Source organism: Staurois parvus, unplaced genomic scaffold (assembly GCF_062004578.1).
Source record: "Staurois parvus isolate SC_StPar_1 unplaced genomic scaffold, SC_StPar_1.0 ptg000006l, whole genome shotgun sequence".
NCBI classification, from domain to species: Eukaryota; Metazoa; Chordata; class Amphibia; order Anura; family Ranidae; genus Staurois; species Staurois parvus.
Window position 1 is genome coordinate 19,681,786 of NW_028317802.1, and position 22,932 is coordinate 19,704,717.

General features: G+C 42.8%; 1 protein-coding gene across 1 annotated transcript; it reads left to right on the forward strand.

Moving 5' to 3' along the window:
- Nucleotides 1–5,586: 5,586 nt before the first annotated feature.
- On the forward strand, nt 5,587–10,118 carry LOC149474389 (uncharacterized). Its single transcript, XM_089664161.1, has 2 exons — nt 5,587–9,939; nt 10,032–10,118. The coding sequence occupies exon 1, from the start codon at nt 5,637–5,639 to the stop codon at nt 9,711–9,713; it is 4,077 nt and encodes a 1,358-aa protein (XP_089520287.1). The 5' UTR covers nt 5,587–5,636; the 3' UTR covers nt 9,714–9,939; nt 10,032–10,118.
- Nucleotides 10,119–22,932: the final 12,814 nt, after the last annotated feature.

Below are 22,932 nucleotides of genomic sequence, written 5' to 3' on the forward strand. Positions count from 1 at the left end.
CAGTATGATTACCACCCCCTACCTTCTTCAAGGGCTGCTCATCTCTGGGCAGCAGGAAATGTGGGTAGGGGGTGGTAATCATACTGTGTGTGTGTACAGTCCCATACGATCTATCAGTGATCCTGTCTCATGTGCTGCATGGACGACAGGTGGGAGAGCCCAGAGAACACAACATAGCTTACCTCCTCCTGGCTCTTTCCTCTCCACTTTTTCTAGGAAGTGTAATAGTGATTTTGAGGGGGTGGTATTTGCTAGGAGGAATGGGGGAAATATGTGCTAGTGTGGGAGGGGGGTAGAGAAAGATAGAGAGAAAGAAATAGAGAGAGAGAGCAAGAGAGAGAGAAAGGAAGAGAGCGAGAGAGAGAGACGGAGAAAGGAAGAGAGAGAGAGAAAGAGAGAGAATGAAAGAGGAAGAGAGAGAGAAACAGATGGAAAGAGAGAGAGGAAGCGAGAGAGACAGAAAAAAAGAGTGATAAAGAAAGAGGAAGAAAGAAAAAGAGAGAGAGCGAGAGAGAGAGAGAGAGAGAGAGGGAGAGGGAGAGAGAGGGGGGAAAGAGATAAAGAGAGAGAGAAAGAGAAAGAGAGAGAGAGAGAGAGAATCATACATATACACACACACACACTCATTGAACTCCCTCGCTCTCTCATGGTAGGTGTCCAATTTTTGTGTTGCCTAGAGCAGCACAAAACCTAAATACACCACTGGTTCTGGTGACAGGTGACAGGGATTCCCTCACTTTGGAGGGGTTTCCTCTTACTTCAGGTTGTAGCTATGAGACAGAAAGTTAAAGGAAATCTCTTCAGTGGGAGACAGAAGGCAAAAAAAAAACCCTGACAGAGGTGATAGCCTTCCCTTGCTCTATCCAAAATTGAAAAAAAAGCTTTGCATTTAGTTCAAGTTTTTTATTGTTTGTTTGTTTTTTTGTTTTTCAATAGATAGCTTTAATTCTAGTTTAATTCCACCCCCTCTCTCTTACCTGTGTAGCCCTCTTTAGGGGGGTTATGACAAATGGCCCTTCCCAAACAGGATATTGAGCTAAACCTGGATGGAAGATAAGCAGACCCTTCACTATGAGGAAGAGTGGGTTTGATAATAAGGATGGCAGTACCTCCACTCAGGACAGAGCCCCTGTGAACAGAGGGGATTCCCTTCCCTGAGAGAATAACCAGTAATCTAGTCAAAGTAATTGGGAGCAGATGAACTGGTTCTGGCCAGCTCAGTGGATTGCTTCATAAAAGGCCTGTATTATTTCTTAGATACACAGAATATAACTGGATACTAACCAGGGGTGGACTGACAACTCATGGTGCCTCCGGGGATCATGGGGCCCCTGTGTCCTTGCCCAAACTCAAAAAAGCCTATGAAAAAGGTACCAGGGGCATCTCATGGGGCCCCCTACTGAACCCGGGCCCTCAGGCAGTGCCCGAGTTTCCAAATGGTCAGTCCGCCCCTGATACTAATATTTATAGGTAAAGTTGATCCAGGGAATATTTGATTGCCTCTCGGGTGATCAGGAAGGATTGGTTAGGCATGTCAAGGTGTTGTCAGGCATATTGTAACTGAGCTTTTTTGTGGCATTGGTGCAGTAAAAGCTTCTTTCCTGCACCTTGACCAAACAGCTCACTTTTGTTCAAGTGTAACTGTATTGTACTCCTTAAAAACAACCACACCATCTTTTTCCGGAGCAGCCTGTATTTCTTTTGGGGTTTCCTGTGGGTTTTTCTTTGAATCCCGGACAATTCTTCTGTCAGTTATGGCTGCAATCTTTCTTGGTTTACCTGACCTTAGCTTGGTATCAAGAGATCCCCAAACTTTCCACTTCTTAATAGGTGATTTAACAGTACTGATTGGCATATTCAAGGCTTTGGACATCTTTTTATGTCCTTTTCCATCTTTATAAAGTTCCATTACTTTGTTATGCAGGACTTTTGATTGTTCTTTTCTGATCCCCATGGCACCTCCATATCTAGCCTAGTCAGTGCTTCCATGTAAGAGCTAACAAACTCATTGACTATTTATACACTGACACTAATTGCAATTTAAAAAGCCACAGATGTGGGACATTAACCTCTAATTGGCGTTTTAACCTGTGTGTGTCACCTTGTGTGTCTGTACCAAGGCCAAACATTCCAGGGTATGTAAACTTTTGATCATGGCCATTTGGGTGATTTCTGTTATCATTATGATTTAAAAAGGAGCCGAACAACTATTTCATAATAAATGGCTTCATATGATCATCATCCTTCAATAAAAGAGCATTATTTGGCATGATCAGTCATATTTTCAATATCAATGCCAAAATTTCACAATTTCTTCCAGGGTATGTAAACTTTTGAGCACAACTGTAACTTTACCTGCAAAAGGGGCCAGCATGAATTGATCTATCAGGAGTTAATTTGCTGACTAAAGTTCCAGATACCTCCACACGAATGTTGCAGCAAAATCTAGTTTCAGGGGCCCCTGAGCTTGATCATGATGTAGCATTCATTTAATTGTCAGAGACCTAAAGAAAAGATCTGAAGTGATAAGGAGACCCTCCATCCATTCTCCAACCAGTCTGGAATGCAGCTTCTCACCAGCAGGCACCGTGATGTGGCACAGGAACTCAGAATCAGCCTATGTACTCTGTGGTTAATCTCTAGCAGCATATAATCTGTCATGCAACTGAACCGCTAAACACTTGAAGTGGCCATTGAAAGCTTAACCTGGCTCTAGCCTATGCATTGAGCCCTAAACTAAAATTAGCTATAGCATCCCAGACCAGAAGAGACAGGATTAAGAAGATTAAAGTGGTTGTAAAGGCTGAAGTTTTTTTTACCTTCATGCATTCCATGCATGAAGGTAAAAAAACCTTTTGTGTAGCAGCTCCCCTAGCCCCCTCAATACTTACCCGAGCCTCATCACACTCCCGCAATGTGAATAACAGCCTCAGCTGTCCCGGGTCTCTGCCTCCTCATTGGCTGAGACAGCAAGCATGAGCCATTAGCTCCTGCTGCTGTCAATCACAGCTAGTGAACCAATGAAGAGAGGGGGCAGGGCCAAGCCATAGCTCCATATGTGAATGGACACACGGAGCAGTGGGTGCCCCCATAGGAAGCTGCTTGCTGTAAGGCACCCGACAAACAGGAGGAGCCAGAAGAGCCTGTGGGGGACCCAAGAAGAGAAGGATCCAGGCTGCTCTGTGCAAAACCACTGCACACGGTAGGTAAGTATAGACATGTTTGTTAATTTCCAAAAAAAATGAACCTTTAGAATCAGTTTAATTAGACTAAGAGGATCTGCAACATATATAGGAGTTGTTTCACCTGTCAAAGGATGTGTATATATGTCCATCTAGTCTTGAAAGACAAGAGCCAGGTTTTGGATGCAGTTAAAAGAAATGTGGCCAAAGCTTTTTTGGCCATACTTCCCTTGTGGGTCGCTCAAGTGCACTTACATTTGCTCTCCTGTGACCCAGAATCAGGGTGGATAAAAATCAATGATTTTTTTTAAAAAAAATAAAAAAAAATTATTTTTTTGATTTAAATCGGATTTTTTTTATTTAAATTGGATTTTTTAAAATAAAATGCTTTTTAAGGAAATATATTACCATCCAAAGGTTATTCCATCATGAAATAAAGATTCGTTTTTTAATTATGTAGAATAAGGCTGTATATGCTTAATTTTTTTGGTAAATAAATTCCATTAATCCATTTACAATGTCATGCTCTTCCAGAGGTTTTTGTAAGATTATTGGGCAGTTTCTCTGCCTACAAGATATTATCACAGATGCTTGGTTTACTTTTGCAGTTCTCAAAACTGAATTTGACTCAGCGGAGATCACATGCCTCTTCTTCACAGCAAAAATGTTATAACATGAACAGAGTTAAGAAAAATACCTTAATCCTAACTTCTACAAACCTATGAATACAGAATCAAACCCGTCAGTGCTAAGTTTCAAGAAGTTCAGTGAATAGAATTGTGCTGCCTTGTATTACACAAGGCATTCTTTAGCATTCAGCAGTGTCTGTCCCTTTAAGGCTAGGGACGTCCTGTTTGCTAACTTGGGAGGAAGTGACCTCATCTCTTCAGACTGAAGAAATTCTACAATGCAAGTACATGTGGGATGCTGTTCCCTCTTCACATATGGGCTTGATTAGACCCCCAAAGTCTGTAAGTACCCTTCCTATGTACTGTGGAATGTTATGCACATAGCTAGGAAGTTAGATATGTACTTATGTTTGTTTATTCTGTTTGTATTTCAGTTTTACCGCATTTATCCACATTCATCCGCACATTCATTCATTCTCATTATGATCACATGTTATCAGTAAAAGATCATCGGTTATCAATCATCGACTCTTTACTGTGTGGACATCAAAGGTTATACTGCCTGTAATCCTCTGTAACCCTTTCATAACTGCAGAGAAGGCAGGACAGTAAAAAGACTTACACGGTTACTTCAGAGCACATTGTGTGAAAACACTACAGCAAGCCCCACAACACAGAAAAGACTCTTAACTGTTAATACAGCAGCACGTGTGTGTGTGAAATCCCCACAGCACAGCCAGTCTAGGCATAGCAAAGTGAAACTAACTCAGCTTCGTGTACACGCTGTGTACTCCACTCAAGCACAATGCAGCACGCAGACACAGAGAAAGATATGAAAGATATCACTAAATTAACCCTTCCTAAAATCTCGTGCAAACAGGAAGAAAATATGCACAGTACGCTGGAAACTAGGTCACAATGCAGCACGCCGAGAACTTATAACAAATCGGATCTGTCGTCATCCAAAGCAGAAACCGCCAGATCTAAGCGTTCAAGTTCCAGGCATTCAAACGTCACAGACCTATCGTCAGTCAGTGCTGGGGCAGCCAGGAGTAAGCATACAAGTTCCAGACATTCTAGCGTCACAAACTTGTCTTCAGTCAGCGCTATCGCCGCCAGGGCACAAGCCAAGGCCGAGGCCGCATGCGCCATGGCCTCCTATGCCATACAGGAAGCAGAGCTTATGAAAGAGCAAGGCTACCTAGATGAAGAGCAGCAGAAGAGTCAAGCTGAAATAAAAAGGAGAGAAGCAGAAACGCTTAGGCGAAAAGCAGAAACGCTTAGGAGAAAGGCAGAAGTGCAAGCCTCTTTACACATACTTCAGCAACAGAAAATAGCTGCAGCAGCCATAGCTGAAGCCGAAGTTCTCGCGAGAGCTGCAGATATTCAGTTTGTAGAGAGCGATGTACTGGAAACCCTGATAACACCTCTCAGTACATTCCAACGCACCCGTGAGTATGTACAATCACAAGCAATCCTATACCCTGATAAACAGCCTAGTGACGCACCGAAACCATCAAGGACCCAGTTGGGAGCAGACAGCTTTGATGTTACGCATCACTACAAGACTGAACCTGAACCGCCACGTGATAAGTCAACCAATCACGTGCTCAGATACCAAACCGCCAACACGCTAAGAAACCAAGTAGATGGCGATATAACCTCTCCTCGTGCAAGACCAGATCTAGACTACAATAGAGGAGAGCAACCATCTGACCAAAATAGACTTAGTCAAATACCTCAATGAACCCATCAGTCACTATCAGCCAGTAGTCCCACGTTTGTACCCAGAACAAACGCACCTGACACAGCAAGGGTTACAGACATGTCGAAATACCTGATGCGCCGTGAGATGGTGAGCACTGGTCTCTTGAAGTTTGACGATCGTCCTGAAAACTACTGGGCCTGGAGGTCATCCTTCCTAAGCAGCACCCAAAACTTAGAGCTGACAGACAGAGAGAAGCTCGACCTACTCGCCAAATACCTAGGACCAGAATCCTCAGAGCAGGCCAAAAGAATCAGGTCAGTGCATGTCCATGATGCAACAGCAGGACTTGCGATGGTCTGGCAGAGAATGGAAGACTGCTATGGGTCACCTGAAGTAATAGAAGAAGCACTTTTAAAGAAAATTGAAACTTGCCCAAAAATGACAAACAAAGACAATCAGAAGCTGAGAGAGCTTGGAGACCTACTCCTAGAGATAGAAGCAGCAAAGACTAGTGGAACTCTGCCAGGTCTCTTATACTTAGACACAGCACGTGGAGTAGAGCCCATAATCGAGAAGCTCCCTTTCAACCTGCAAGAAAGGTGGGTCTCTCAAGCATCCAGATACAAGAAAGACTATCGAGTTGCATTTCCACCGTTTGTCTTCCTCGCTGAATTCGTTGTAGACCAAGCTAAGACACGCAATGACCCAAGCTTCGCCTTCCTGAACAAGAGAGTTGCAAGCTCCCCAAGGACAGAGAAGCAGCTGCCAGTACACTACAAAGAACGCAGAGCAACAGTGTCTGTGCGGAAGACAGAAGTCCCGCCTGAGGCTGCAGCCAATCAGGAAGACAACACAACCAAAGAAGTTGAGGATCCAGACAAACAGTGCCCAATACACAACAAGCCTCATCCACTAAGAAAATGTCGCAGTTTCAGAAGTAAGACATTAGAGGAGCGCAAGGCTTACCTTAAAGACAATCACATTTGTTTCAGATGCTGCGCCTCAATGCAACATCTTGCAAAAGACTGTAAGAGAGAAATACGGTGCACAGAATGCAACAATGACCGACATCTGTCAGCACTGCACCCAGGACCACCACCATGGAGATCAGAAGTTCCAGCAACTCAAGAATATCATGGTGGGGAGCAAAAAGAAAGTGCAACACCAGCGATAACTTCAAAGTGTACTGAGATCTGTACAGAACCAGGACTCTCTAGATCATGCTCCAAGATATGCTTAGTCAAAGTGTATCCCAACGGTCTCAGAGAAAAGGCAGTGAAGATGTATACAGTCCTAGACGAACAAAGCAACAGGTCTCTAGCAAAGACAGAGTTCTTCGACCTCTTTGGTGACAAAGGAAGTTCAACTCCATACACCTTGAAGACATGTTCTGGAGTTATAGAGACATCAGGGAGAAGAGCAAACAACTACACCATCGAGTCATTAGATGGAAAGACACAGCTGACTCTTCCTACCCTCATAGAATGTGACATGATACCAGATGACAGGTCAGAGATTCCCACACCTGAAGTGGCACGTCACTACCCTCATCTCGTGCGAATAGCAGACAAGATCCCAACACTCAACCCAGATGCTGCAATCGTCCTTCTACTAGGAAGAGACATACTGAGAGTGCACAAGGTCAGAGAACAATACAATGGGCCGCACAATGCACCATTTGCTCAACGTCTTGATCTTGGATGGGTTATCGTTGGAAATGTATGTCTGAACGGACTTCACAAACCCGCAAAGGTGAATGTCTACAGAACAAATCTGCTGCAGAACGGTCGCACATCATGTCTTTGCCCATGTAACAACAGCATGGAGATTAAAGAGAAACTATCTAACCCAACACATCCCCAGAACATCCAGAGGTTCCTGGAAGATACAGCCTCAGCTGAAGATTCAGATCAGCTAGGCCACAAAGTGTTTGAGAGAACTCAAGATGATGACAAACTAGCACCATCTGTTGAAGATAACCTCTTCCTTGAGATCATGGATAGAGAAGTCTTCAAAGACAAAGCAGGCAGTTGGGTAGCCCCACTACCATTCCGTACACCACGGCATCGTCTTCCCAACAACAGAGTGCAAGCAGAGAAACGCCTTGCGCTATTGCAGCGCACTCTTGAAAGAAAGCCAGACATGAAAGAACACTTCCAAGAATTCATGCGGAAAATCTTTGACAAAGATCAAGCTGAAAAAGCACCAGCACTGCATGAAAAACAAGAACGCTGGTACTTGCCAATATTCGGAGTGTACCATCCTCAAAAACCAGGTCAGATACGTGTAGTATTTGATTCCAGTGCAAAGCATGAAGGTATTTCCCTTAATGATGTACTTCTCAGCGGACCAGACTTGAACAACACACTTCTTGGAGTCCTTATCAGATTCCGAAGAGAACTTGTTGCAGTAACAGCAGATGTACAGCAGATGTTCTACTGTTTCCTTGTCCGTGAAGACCACAGAGACTACCTGAGGTTCCTATGGTATGAAGACAACGACCTCAACAAAGGTATCATAGAGTATAGGATGAAAGTACATGTGTTTGGGAACAGTCCCTCACCAGCTGTCGCTATCTATAACTTGAGACGAGCAGCGCAGCAAGGTGACAGACACAACCCTGAAGCCAAACAATTTGTTATGAAAAACTTTTATGTAGACGATGGACTTGCTTCCTTCTCCAGTAGTGGAGAAGCCATTAACATTTTAAAAAACACTAGAGACTTGCTAGCAGACTCTAACATAAGACTGCACAAAGTGGCTTCCAACAACAGCAAAGTAATGGAAGCATTCCCAGCAGAAGACCGTGCAAAAGACCTCAAAGACCTAGATCTAGGTACAGATTCACCACCCCTTCAAAGAAGCTTAGGGCTTAGTTGGGACTTGAAAACTGACAGCTTCACCTTCCGAGTATCCAGGGAAGAGAAGCCTTTCATAAAGCGAGGTGTCTTGTCTACGGTCAACCGTCTTTACGATCCCTTGGGGTTCGTAGCACCCATCACCATGCAAGGCAAAGCTCTTTTGAGAGAGATTACAACTGAGCTAGAACAAAGTGATTGGGACACACCTCTACCTGAAAAGAAAGAAATGCAGTGGAAGTTGTGGAAAGACTCTTTGCTGGAGCTTGAGCGATTTAGCATCCAAAGACCATACGTCTCTGTTTCTTTGTCTGTTACAAAACGAAGAGAGATACACGTGTTTTCAGATGCATCCACCGTGGCTATAGCAGCTGTAGCCTACCTTAGAGTCATAGACACTCAGGGACAAAGCCATGCAGGATTCATCTTGGGAAAGTCCAAACTGGCTCCAAGACCTGCTCACACGGTTCCACGCTTAGAACTTTGTGCTGCTGTCCTAGCTGTGGAGATAGCAGACTTACTCATTGCAGAACTGGACATCGAGATCCATGCAGTGAACTTCTACACAGACAGCAACATTGTTTTAGGTTATATCCACAACGCTTCAAGAAGATTCTACACATACGTGTCAAACAGAGTAACACGTATCAGAAAGTGTACAAGTCCAGAACAGTGGCATCACATCAGTACAGACAAGAACCCTGCTGACCATGGGACTAGACTGGTACCAGCTGCTGTCCTCAAACAGACTAACTGGTTCACAGGTCCATCCTTCTTGACTGGACCAGAAACTGAAGAGACTGATCAGAAAGGAACTTTTCAGTTTGTAGAACCAGACCAAGACAAAGAGGTAAGACCTCTAGTTGCAGTTTACAAGACTCTAACCACCAGAGAAGGTCTTGGCTCATGTAGGTTCGAAAGGTTTTCCAGCTGGACGTCACTCATCCGTGCCATAGGGAAACTCATCTGCTTGGCCAGATCCTTCAGCAAAACAGCCAGTGTTGACCAGGGTAACAATGACTATCTTGAGCAAGCCAATGTCACCATTATCAGATGTGATATCTTCTGGAAGAGATGGAGACAGGAGTACCTGATGACCCTCCAACCACGCAACAAATGGCAAGCCGACAAGCCCAACTTACAAGTTGGAGATGTTGTTCTACTAAAAGACTCTCAGGCCCACAGGAACGAGTGGCCAATTGGACTCATTGTGGGGACTGATGCTAATAGTGATAGCAGAGTCAGGAAAGTAGAGGTCAGAGTAGTAAAACAGGGCACCCCTAAGGTGTACCTTAGACCCATCACGGAAGTCGTTTTACTCCTTTCAAGAGTTTAATAGTGGCATATCATTATTATGCCAGGTGGGGAGTGTGCTGCCTTGTATTACACAAGGCATTCTTTAGCATTCAGCAGTGTCTGTCCCTTTAAGGCTAGGGACGTCCTGTTTGCTAACTTGGGAGGAAGTGACCTCATCTCTTCAGACTGAAGAAATTCTACAATGCAAGTACATGTGGGATGCTGTTCCCTCTTCACATATGGGCTTGATTAGACCCCCAAAGTCTGTAAGTACCCTTCCTATGTACTGTGGAATGTTATGCACATAGCTAGGAAGTTAGATATGTACTTATGTTTGTTTATTCTGTTTGTATTTCAGTTTTACCGCATTTATCCACATTCATCCGCACATTCATTCATTCTCATTATGATCACATGTTATCAGTAAAAGATCATCGGTTATCAATCATCGACTCTTTACTGTGTGGACATCAAAGGTTATACTGCCTGTAATCCTCTGTAACCCTTTCATAACTGCAGAGAAGGCAGGACAAGAATAGAAACAATATTTTTCTGATTGTTTGGAGTGGAATAGAACTGCACAAGAAGAAAGTGAAACTAAGTGTGAGGAGGAAGGGGCTGACAGTCTAAGTTTCTTAAAATATATATATTTTGTTTAGCCAAATTAGTTAACAAACATGGATGTTTGTTTAAGCAAATAACATATAATGTAATGTTATTGTTTCAGTTGAATAAATTTATTTAAATTGTTATTATTAAGGTAATGATTATTTTCTCCTTCCTAAGTACAACAGAAAAGTTGTCTAAATATGAATGATTAACCTATTAAACTGGGGATAAAAAAACTAATATGAAAAGTTGTTATTCTAAATATCTTCATCTACTTGCATATTAAAGTTATACCAGCAGGAATTAGTCTTTATGTAGAAAACTATGATTTAAATCAAGCCTTACTGACTAGTGATTTAAAACGTGATTTAAATCAGTTTGATTTAAATCAAATCCACTCTGCCCAGAATTACCCAATATTGCCCACTATCAGCTGAAGAGCTGCTCCAGGCCCTGGAAGGATTCCTCCCCTGCCCAGTGCTCCAATGAGCAATCAATGGCCATGTGATCTTCCAGTTTTTAGGCATATGAATAATGTGGGGCAGCTGCAGCATAGAGGTGTGTAGGTTTAGTTTTCAAGCTCTTCACGCTGGCTGCACACAAATGTGCGGCCTCCCGGCATCTGGGCCTAGACGCCGAGCGGCCACACATTTGTGTGCAATTAAGAAAAACATATGTGCTGAGAGCGCAAGCGCTGCTCGCTCCCAGCACACATGTCCGGTACTCAAGGAAAGGTCCCGATCTCCTCTTTCGATCGGGACCTTTCCCAATCATGTGACCACCATGACGGTGAATCACGGCGGTCACATGACCCTAAACCCCGCCCACCTCCTGGCTTCTGAAACCCTTAAAGGGCCAGGAGGCACCAGCGCCAAGGGGTTAAAAACCCCACACTTCCCCTTTAAACTATCCCTATTTAAAATAATAACTAGCAGCAAAGTAAAGTGTAAATACTGCCAAGCTGCCTGTGCTGCTGACTTCACTACACTGAAAGCAAAAGCTTGCTGAAAGATCTTCTACATTTAACACTTCCACTACAAGATACAATAGTGATGTAAGGGCTGGAAGAAAGAACCAGAGCACTGCAGAGGACCGGGTGTAAGCCATGTACCGGGGTGGGCTCCCCAGGATACAGTGAAGTCATGAACGAGGAAAGCAACCCCAACACCAGCTTTTGCCACAACAGAATTTTACTTAGATGTGGCAAATAAACACAACCACAAATGCTGAGAACATACAATAAATTTACATATACCCAGCCCAAAGGCTGAGACCCTTGTGCTGCACAGCACGGCGCCTCCTGATGGATGAAGGTAGAAGGTGTAGTAATTTACCTACTGGCGGGCACAACTAAGCTGCCACACCTTACCCGTTATTACCCTAATAGAGCAGGAATCAGTGTATGGGTGTACAGTATGGGCTAGCCCGCGGTGCAGCACAACTGCTTACAACCTTACACAAATCTACAGTATTCCCCCTTCCCATAACTGGTCCTGTAGCACATGCCTGAGTATTCCTTCTGAGCAAAACGCCAGTCTGGCTTGAGTTTGTGGGATGTCATCAGCTCTCCAATGTGAAATGTCACTTTAAGTTATGGAGTCCTTCCAATGATCAGTAATAACACTTGTGGCCTGACACAAACAGAGACCCTAACTAACTAACTATAGACCTCGAATCAGTCTCTAGGCACCAACACTGAAATGAGGTACGTGCACGATCTTACTGACTCGGGTCTGCTTTCCATCCGCTGGTGACTCTGAACAGAACAAATGTCTCTCCAACAAGCATGCGGTATCGCAGTTTATATTGCTTAGTTCCTCTGCTCTCATCAGCATTCCTGGCAATCTTCCTTTGTCTGAACAGGATCAGGGTCTTGGACACGATCAGCTTCACTTAGCTGCAGCTCTGGTTACTGAGGGATGCTTTCACACCTGGATGTCATCAGATTCTCAGCTCACACGGGTCCTTCTTTCACCATCCTCTAAACATGGCTGCTGTCTCTCCTCTTCCTGTTCCCTCAACTCTGTGTGAAAACCTCACCTCTTCATGAATATAGAAATATCTATGCAGTCTGAGGCTGTGTTAGGAAAACAATGGCATCTTGTGGCTAAACAGCAGAATGTCACTCCAGAACATTTAATTTACTCCACACAATAATTTACTGCACACAAGCAGTGTTCAAACAATGAGAGCTGCTTCCCCATCTCACACGGATAATAGACACATCTTATAGTGTGCCAGACGCTGGATATCTTTCTGTCATTTTCCCTCTTCATTGCAGTGGAGTTCAGCAGCACAAGCAGTGGGACAGATAAGTAATAAGGTTTTGCTTTACAGTAAGCTCCCAGTTCAAATTTTTACAGGGTTGCTTTAAAGTCTATGTAATCCCTAACAATGAACTTTTCTTGTTTGCTCCCTTTTAGTCTGCTAAATAAAACTTGGACAAATGTTTTGGCATAACTATTTTTTAAGTGCAAAAAAAGAGAGATGAAAAGAGATCTGCATTCTTTCTAATGCATCTGAAATAAAGCAGGCATGGCTGACAAAACATGCATTGGAAATCCGAGCCAAAAATATTTTTTTTTGTCATGTCAAGAAGAATGTAGGGCACAGAATTGGGGGAATTCAATAAAGCTCTAACAACACTTTTCTGGCAGTATGGCCTATTAAAATGATTTGTGCCAGATTTAAAAACTACTGCTCTGCAAGCTTTACTGACATGTTTGGCAGATGCAGGTAGTTCCCAATAGTATCACTTTTAGAAACTTCCACTGTTACTGCACCAAACTGAAAATAATTAACTCCAGCTCATAGATAATGAAACTGGAGGTAACAAAGACCAACTATAAGTTGGTGTACAGAGACAGGCAGAGTGTCTGTCTCTGTACGATGTGTAGCAGGCAGCATGTTTGCTGCTGCTCCTTCCTACCCACTTGTCAGGAATGCTTTTGGCTTCACAACTGACAGCCACCTAGCAACCCGTGATGCTGACAGTAGTCAGAGACTGAAGGGAAAGCTGAGACACCAGTTCCCTATCAGGTCTGTCTCTCTGATTGACAGCAAGCAGTGGGTGGATTATATAGCCAATATTTTGCGATCTATTGACTATGAATCTGCACACTGCCTGCTGGCAATGACAAGTGTCTCTGAATCCCCATCAGGCTCTGCCCACCCACCTTCAAAGTGGATCTGAAGGCTCAATATTTTTTACCTTCATGTATTCTATGCATGAAGATAAAAAACCTATGTGCAGTGGCCTCCCCTCCCCCCAATCCTTATCTGAGATTTCAAACGCATGATTTCTATCACATGTTTTATGCATTGTGTTTTCCATTTTTCTAAGAGTCTGTAGGTATGAAAGTGTTCTTCTGGTATTACCTTTTCTCTAAGACCCGTGTGACAACACTGTTTTCATTATAAGTTTCCAGGGACATAATGTCCCATTCATCTTTTAACAAAATATGAATATGACTTTTTAAAGATAGACACTTTTAATATTCTGAAACTTTATGTGATTTCTAAGACTCATAATAACCCAGTGAAACCACCAGGAAGGCCCATTGTCTCTGCAGTAAATGGACCTTTGAAAATAGTAGGGAGATACCTGGATGATTTGATTAAAGATATGGAAACCACATTGCCTTCCTATTTACAGGACACAAGAGACATTTTGTCCAAAATAGAGGATGTTGAGGTGCCTGAAGGAACCCTACTGGCTGGGGTGGATGTGGGGTCACTCTACACGTCCATCCCCCATAAATGGTGAAAAATAGCGATGGCTCATTTCCTTGAACTGCACTACCCAGATATGGGAGCCAAGAATAAATTCATACTGGACTTACAGGATTTTATGTTAGACAATCACTGTTTTCAGTTCCTGGGGACCAGCTACTCACAGATATGCAGCCCTTCTATGGTAGCCCCTTGGGCCCCGGTGTATGCCTGTTTATGGGAACAGGACATAGTGTATCAGATGCCGATGTACCTCAGCCACATTCCAGAATGGCTGAGGTACATTGATGGCATCCTGATACTCTGGAATGGTTCTATGAGTCAACTCAGGGAATTTATCACTAAGCTAAACCTCAATGAGAGAAATATCAAATTGACATACAACTACGATTTACAAGAAATTTCCTGAGACAGGGTATCCCTATTGGTCAATTTCTCCGGATAACTGTACTGATACCCTACAATTATAATTAGAGGCAAATTCTATGTACCAGAGATTCATAAAAAGAGGCTATCCGCACAAAACACTGAGAAAAGCAAAGAGAAGAGCGTTACCAACACCAAGATCTACATTATTAGAGATTAAAAATAAAGAACAGAAGTTTGACTTCATTAGTCTTACCAGATTTATCACAAAGTATGGTCAACAGAGGAAGGAAGTAAAAAATACTCTATAAAAACATTGGCATATGTTAACAGCTAATCCTACTATTGCAATTAAATAATGCTTATTATCTATGAATTTGTCCTATAGAATTTAGTAATTGTTAAGTAGAGCTTTTGTTTCCTCACTACACCAAGTCCGTGTTGGTTACATAAAAAGTAATGAAAGCACAATCGTAAGCCTTAATTTTATGTTGATAGGATGTAGTGATGATATTCTAACAGAAGAGGGTGTTTTCTTAAATTAATATATCCATGACTGGGTATTTAAGCAAGCCATGATTGACCCTTCCTCATTCTGAAGAAGTCCGCAATGATTGGGGGACGAAATGCATCAACATAATGATGTCATCACATCCAGAAGCAACATCCGAAAGTGTCCCCATGCTTGGATGAGATGGCGATGAGATGCCACAAGTGCTACACTAAAATAGCCTTATATACAATTATCCTTTTTAATTCATACTGGTGGATTTATCTGTTAGCTAATACAGCCTACCTAAATGGAATTGCTAACCTGTGGTCAGTGAAATGTGAACTCAGATTATTCTGAGCCATATACATTTGTTGCCCTTTATGGTCTATAGATACATTTGACCTTCCAGTTTACAAGCTTAACATCCAATTTGAACAGATCCAACAAACGGATGCCAGCAGAAGCCACCTGTCCAAACGTAATGCACATCTGCTCTATGGACTGTTAACTATCCAGGTCACTAAACTAATAAACCTATGCAGAGTGACTCATGTTAGGTTTATCTTTATTTAAATGAGCCTACAACCAAGGGTTTGGTGATTTCATATCTGGGATCCATAACCATGGTTATGTCAGAGTATAACTAATGCTGTCACTGCTTCAGTGGATAAATCCAGACTATCCCAATCCTGCTATTGTTACTGTATATGTAGACACTAGATAAGACACTGCAATCTGGATTGCTTTGTAATTGTTTATTTGGTGATAGGGCCATTCTGCCTCAAATTAATAATGCATTATATATTTCATACTTATTCTAGCTACTTTACGTGGGTGATGTAAGACCTTCTTTTCAGCTGCTATTCCTCTTTTTTGATTTAGTGCCTTAAGGTTAGCACCCACACCCCTAGGTTGATTACAAGGCGAGTTAGAGAGTTAAATACAAAGGATACCCCATCCTATGTGTGGCTTTAATTTTTTGTTGCTGATAAGGTAATCCTTCTGCTTATAAGAATGTGTTTATAAGCATGTGCATGTGATAAGGATCACATGCACGTTCAGCAAACCTGATTAACTCCTAGCACAACTCTTCCTTCTACTAATCTGAGCTCTTCTGTACAGGGGATTATACGTTGTATGTTAAGTCATATTCAGATACTTACAATGTTTGCATTTATAAAAATTTGTAATGATTAATGCTGTAAAGTCCTCTTCTTCCTCTTCCTTCAACTTTTTCTAGCCTAATTGTCTGCTTTGGTGAGTTGATCCTTCTCACAATATGACAAAAACAAAACAGTTTCAGTTTGATCAAGTGGACATCTGGTGAAAGGCTGGCCTTGATCTCTTAAAGGATTCCCATATATGTTTCTCCAAAATATTCTTACAAAGTTCAAAGACATCAGTACTTTTTCATTCTTTCTTTTAAACTCATCAGTAATTTTGAAATCCTTCTCTAGGTCTTTCTTCCTTGCTCTTCCAGGGGCTAGTTTGTGTCATATTCTTGACTGCTGAATCCTTTTAATCATTAAACCAAGATGGCCGAAGTTTTCTACTACTTCTGTCTCCACTATCAAATTTGAAGCTAGCATATCTTTCCTGCTGTTGTAACCTTCGTTTTATTGATATTTATTTAAAACCCATCTTTTCACCCTATTATTTATCTTTCTCTATGACGCTCTTGAGGTCCTATATACAGTTGCAAGAAAAAGTATGTGAACCCCTTGGGATTACGTGGAGTTTTGCATGAATTGGGCATAAAATGTGCTCTGAACGTCATCTAAGTCACAACAATAGAAGAACACAGTCTGCTGAGCATAATACTACACAAACATTAGATGTTGCCATGGTTTAATTGCACATAACATGTAAACATTCACAGTGCAGGGAGGAAAAAGTATGTGAGGCCCTAGCTTAATGACTTCTCCCAGAGCTAATTGGAGCCAGGAGTGAGCCAACCTTGACTCCAATCAGTGTGATGATATTGGATGTGTTGCTGACAGCTGCCCTGCCCTTAAAAAACACACACCTGTTTTGGGTTTACTGGTTTCAAGAAGCACTGTCTGATGTGAACCATGCCTCGCAGAAAAGAGCTCTCAGAAGACCTACGATCAAGAATTGTTAACTTGCATGAAGCTGGAAAGGGTTACAAAAGTATCTCCAAAAGCCTTGATGTTCATATGTCCACGGTAAGACAGACTGTCTACAAATGGAGAAAAGTTAGCACTGTTGCTACTCTCCCTAGGCGTGGTCGTCCTGTAAAAATGACTGCAAGAGCACAGCGCAGAATGTTGCATGAGGTAAAGAAGAATCCCAGAGTGTCAGCTAAAGACCTACAGAAATCTCTGGAACATGCTAACATTTTTGTTGACACATCTACAATAAGGAAAACATTAAACAAGAATGGAGTACATGGGAAGACACCACGGAGGAAGCCATTGCTGTCCAAAAAGAATATTGCAGCACGTTTGAAGTTTGCAAAAGAGCACCTGGATGTTCCACAGCACTACTGGCAAAATATACTGTGGACAGATGAAACCAAGATTGAGTTGTTTGGGAAGAACACACAACACTATGTGTGGAGAAAAAAAGGCACAGCACACCAACATCAAAACCTCATCCCCACTGTAAAACATAGCGGAGGGAGCATCATGGTTTGGGGCTGCTTTGCTGCTTAGGTCCTGGACAGATTGTTGTTATTGATGGGAAAATGAATTCCAGAGTTTATCAAGACATTTTGCAGGAAAACGTACGACCATCTGTCCGCCAACTGAAGCTCCGCAGAGGATGGGTGATGCAACAGGACAATGACCCAAAGCATACAAGTAATTCAACAAAACAATGGCTGCAACAGCACAGAATACGCCTTCTGGAGTGGCCCAGTCAGAGTCCTGACCTCAACCCGATTGAAATGCTGTGGCATGACCTTAAGAGAATGATTCACACCGGACATCCCAAGAATATTGCTACGCTGAAACAGTTTTGTGAAGAGGAGTGGTTCAAAATTACTCCAGATCCTTGTGCAGGTCTGATCTGCAACTACAGGAAATGTTTAGTTGAGGTTATTGCTGCCAAAGGAGGGTCAACCAGTTATTAAGTCCAAAGGTTCACATACTTTTTCCTCCTGCACTGTGAATGTTTACATGTTATGTGCAATTAAACCATGGCAACATCTAATGTTTGTGTAGTATTATGTTCAGCAGACTGTGTTCTTCTATTGTTGTGACTTAGATGACGTTCAGAACACATTTTATGCCCAATTCATGCAAAACTCCACGTAATCCCAAGGGGTTCACATACTTTTTCTTGCAACTGTATTTGTTGCAGGTACTACCATAGTGCCATTAGCATATCAAAGATTTTTGGTGTTTCGTCCACCAATCTTGAAACCTCCCATCTTCCTCTAGCCCCGCATGGTAAAGTGGTTCTAAAGGCTGAAGCTAAAAGTGAAGTAAAAAAACTTCTGTACCCAGCCTCCCCCCAACCCCCATGCTTACCTGAGCCCCATCCTGATCTAGCTCTGTGCATGAGAGCAGTGACTCTTTCTGCTATGTCCCTCCTTACAGGGCAGATGCATATTAGCGGGAGCCATTGGCTCCCATTTCTGTCAATCAAACTCTGTTACGAGGGAGCAGGGGTGGGGCCGTACTCCACTGTCTGTGTCTATGGACAAAGGCTGTGGGGCTCGGGAGCAAGCATGCACAAGTGTCCCCATGGGATGCTTCCTATGGAATCACTGGATGAAGAGGAGGAGCCAGAAGCACCAACAGGGGACATGAGAAGAGGAGGATCGGGGCTGTTCTGTGCAAAACTATTGCACAGAACAGGTAAGTATGACATGTTTCTTATTTTTTTGTAAGCAAAGAAAGTTTACCCTAAGAAACACTTTAGGAATACAGGTTAAACCAGTCTGTTCTATCATTAGGGATGAAGTTTGAGTTGGCTGCTACCATGGGTTCACAGCAAATCTAGAATTTTCAAGATGAACTAATGCAGGAATTTGCTAGACCAAAATATTTTTTTGCAATAATGCACTGCGTGATCTTTGAACTTATATCATATGGCTCATAATTACTTTAGTTTTGTTTTTTTATTTTCTGTTAAAGATTATACTTGGGGTCTACAGTCTCAGAGGAAGTATATATCATTTTATTTTGCTAGGAGATTTTCTTTTTTGAAGTCCACAGCATACACATGTTTCTGACATAGGCAAAGCTGACCTTTGTTTGCAGCACTTTACAGCATACTTGTCCTGAAAAGTAGTGTGCACCAAAGCACCACATATTTTTTTACCTTATTGCCATAGCTGTTGGAGGTAGTAGGGGTGAGCAGGTTCTGCAAGAGAAGGGGTGGTTGAGTCACACCATTTAAAGGCAAGGTACTTCTGACTTTTCTATCCAAGCTTGGCCATGCTATACAGCCACGGCATGCACAGGAGGTAGTTGAGTGGCTGCCAAAGGCATGGCTGCTGATAAACATAGAACCATAAATAAGCATAACTACTAATAACCTTGCCCATTTAAGGACACACAGACAGATTCAGTTGGAAAGGATAAGGCCACAGCTTTAACTTTTCATATAAACAACTTTCCAACATAAACATGCCAGTCACAATTGTACTGTGAGCATTTCTTAAAACCTTAACTGGACCTAGTCTAGGAGGCACCATAAGTGCTGGCTGGTTGAACCTTCATTCTAGGGCATAGCCCATTAAAGGAAATATTTAAAGCTGGCAAGGTAAAAACCACTGGGGAAGCTGTGACTACCGATTTGAAAAGAAGAAAACTAAGGCGGGCGGGTGGGCAACTCTTCTTTCTGTTCATGAAATGATGAGTGAAGATTTGACCTCAGACAGGAACTTTTATTAGAGTTCAAGCCCAGCCATTCACCCCATGCCCAACTGGCTAATCATCCTAACCTTCTTGGATTCATAACTTTAACCACGCCCTTGTCACTAGGCCATGCTCACTGCAGTCAAAGCTTCCTTTCTCAATAGGATCAAGAGACCTTCATGACTGCTGATGGACATAGGCCTAAAACCAAAATAATGACCATAACTACCAATACCTTTGACCATTAACTGACACACAGATTATGTTGGAAAGGGCAACTCCACAGCTTTATTAAATTTTTCACATAAACAACTTTCCAACATAAACATTTAAACCTGTGCCAGTCACAGTTGTACTTTGAGCACTTCTTAAAACCTTAACTGAACCTAGTCTAAGAGGCCTGTTGTCACCATAAGTTCTGGACAGACAGAGTAGTCGAACTTCCACTGAAGGGCATAGCTCAATAAATTAAGTATTCAAAGCTGGCAAGATAGAAACTGCCAGTGGTTTGCTGAATATCGCTCCACCACAGCCATCGCCTGCTCAATACTAGTCTGAAGGCCTAGGTTGAATATGTCAAGGTCAATACTGTTCAAATGAACGCCGTCAGGGAACAACAGATCAGCATTGTCACCTTCCAAATCCCTATGATGGACGACAACACTCCCAATCTGTCGAACCAACTTGGAAACCTGAGAATTAACTTACGTCAAAAAAATTCCTGGCTAGGGCAAGGGACATGGTGTGCCCAGATTAAACGAGGCACAATATCCAAACAACAACTAAGTTCATGAAGAAAGCACAACAGTGGGTGATGCCTTGTTTGATGGAAAAAATAAGGTCAACAGAATGGGCATAACCCACATCAAACCCCCTTCATGTATAGCAAGCACAATGATGTCACGATCGCGGCGTCAGACCCCTAACCTTCTCACCAAACTCGTGACCGAAGGACTGGCCGATCTAAAACCGCTATGTGACGTGCGTAACAGTGCCACACCCAGCTGCACCCTGCACAACGATTTTCCAGCTAATGAGCAACAGATCGATGTGCTGTTAGCCTGAGCGATTGTTACTGGGTCAGGTTAATTACGCAACTAACCCTCCACACTGCCACCACCTCCTTTTTGTACAGAAAAAGAGGAAACTCGCGTTATCAGTTATAACACTATAATGATTGACATAATCGTCTGTATAAAACGGTCTGCAGGCCGGTTATACAGAGGTTTAAACAAACAGTAGCGTCTCTTCAAAGGCAGTGATTCGTAAATTGCAATTAAGAACTATAGAAACAGTTCAACACTTTCAGAAAGAGAGATTTATTATTAAAAGGGTCAAACAGGTGCAATAAAATATTTACAGAGAAGATGTAACTAAGATATATATATATATATATATATATATACAGAGAACTACAGCACAGTAAAGAGATATCAGAGAGAGGTGAAAGGGTTAAAGTACTTGCCAAAGTCCTGGGTTTAGCAGATCCAAGTCAGAGCAGGAGGGTGCTTTGATCTCCCTATGTTACGATGGAAAAAATGGGAGAATTCTTCAACTCACTTCTCTTAGGCTTGACAGCCTGCTTTAAAGTTTCCCAGCAGGGGCGCATGCGCGGCTGGCTCCCGAATGGACGCGCTTTGCTGAGAGCTCCATCCACCCACCAGCACTAGCATGGCTCACACCGGCCCAGGGAGATACAAACCCCACAGCTGCCTTCCTAAAGTCATCACAGCGGGGATCCAAGATGGCACCAGCTGCAGTGATCAGAGAGGCGGCGGCAGCCATGAGAGGGACCACACAGCCCAGCAGACAGATCCCAGACTGCAACATCCGCTGTATCCAGGGGACCCTGGTGACTTATCACCCCCTATGTCCCCCACCACTAGCAGCCCTGCTAAATCTCGGCCACGGCTTGACCACGATCAGTCTCCTTCCTACCAGGCCTTAAGTCTTCCGCCACATCAGCTTAACACAGCCCTGCCTGACATAGAAGCTTTCCCTGCGTCAGATCAGCCCATAACGGAGATATGCATGAAAAACATGCTTTCTTCGCTCCGACAAACCCTGCATAACGATATTTCATCATCACTAACCAAAATCACTAACGTGGTTCAACAACAAGAACACAGAATACTCCACATTGAAGACAAAATGGGAGATATAATTATGGCACATAATGACCTGATCGACGCACATGCGGATCATTCCTCTGACATCGAACAAATCAATCTAAAATTAGCCGACTTAGAAGATCGATCAAAGCGTAACAACATTAAATTCAGAGGGATCCCTGAAAATGTCACGAACGAGACACTGCTACCTTATTTACAACAATATATTAAACTCCTCATCCCATCACTCTGTGATATGGAGCTTGCGATCGATCGAGCCCATCGACTACCTAAACCTTCATTTCTGTCAGCATCTATCCCAAGAGATGTCCTGACACGCATACATTTTTACCACATTAAAGAAAAAATTATGGCGGCAGCCAGAAACCCGCCTCCGCTCCCACCATCATATAATATCCGATTATATGCAGACTTGTCAAAAACCACGCTCCTTAACAGGAAAAAAATGATTTCTATCACCAGAGCCCTAAGAAACCATGGCATAGGTTATTAATGGGATTTTCCCACAAAGCTGACAGTGAAGCAACAAGGCAGAATCTTTACGATCAAAACCCTGGAAGCAGGCCTCGATCTACTCAAAGCCTGGAACATACTACCCGCGGACACACAGGAAACTACATCTTCCAATGTCCAACATATGGAAGCAGTATAGACAGCAACGCAGCACACTTTACGTTTAAGCAAAACCTATACTTCTCCTCAGAGGCTATATCTCGATCTACTACTTTCTGGCGATCGGCCTAGTTCCGACAATATTCATGTTACAAGAAAATGTTTGGCATGACCTTTCCTGTGGTCAAAGCCTGTTCAAACCCCCCAGTTCTGAAGTAGCAAGTCGAGCTACTCAGGTTACTTGCATTATACGCAAGCTTTTTTTTATCTTCCTCTGCTTCCCTATTTCCCTCCTACCTTGGCACCACCAGCAACTTGTCTACACTTCAATATCCACCATCATTGAATTTTTCTGGAATGCTCACCCTAATTCTTCGATTGAGCCTAGTCCATATCACAACAGTGATACCATTTTCCTCCTCGCAGTGACACTTATTAAATCGCGATTTTCTCAAACAACAGCTCAACTATATACACACCCGAAAT

Excerpts from the sequence above, each read along its gene's own strand:
- LOC149474389 (XM_089664161.1), top strand. The coding sequence starts at position 5,637 with ATGTCGAAATACCTGATGCGCCGTGAGATGGTGAGCACTGGTCTCTTG.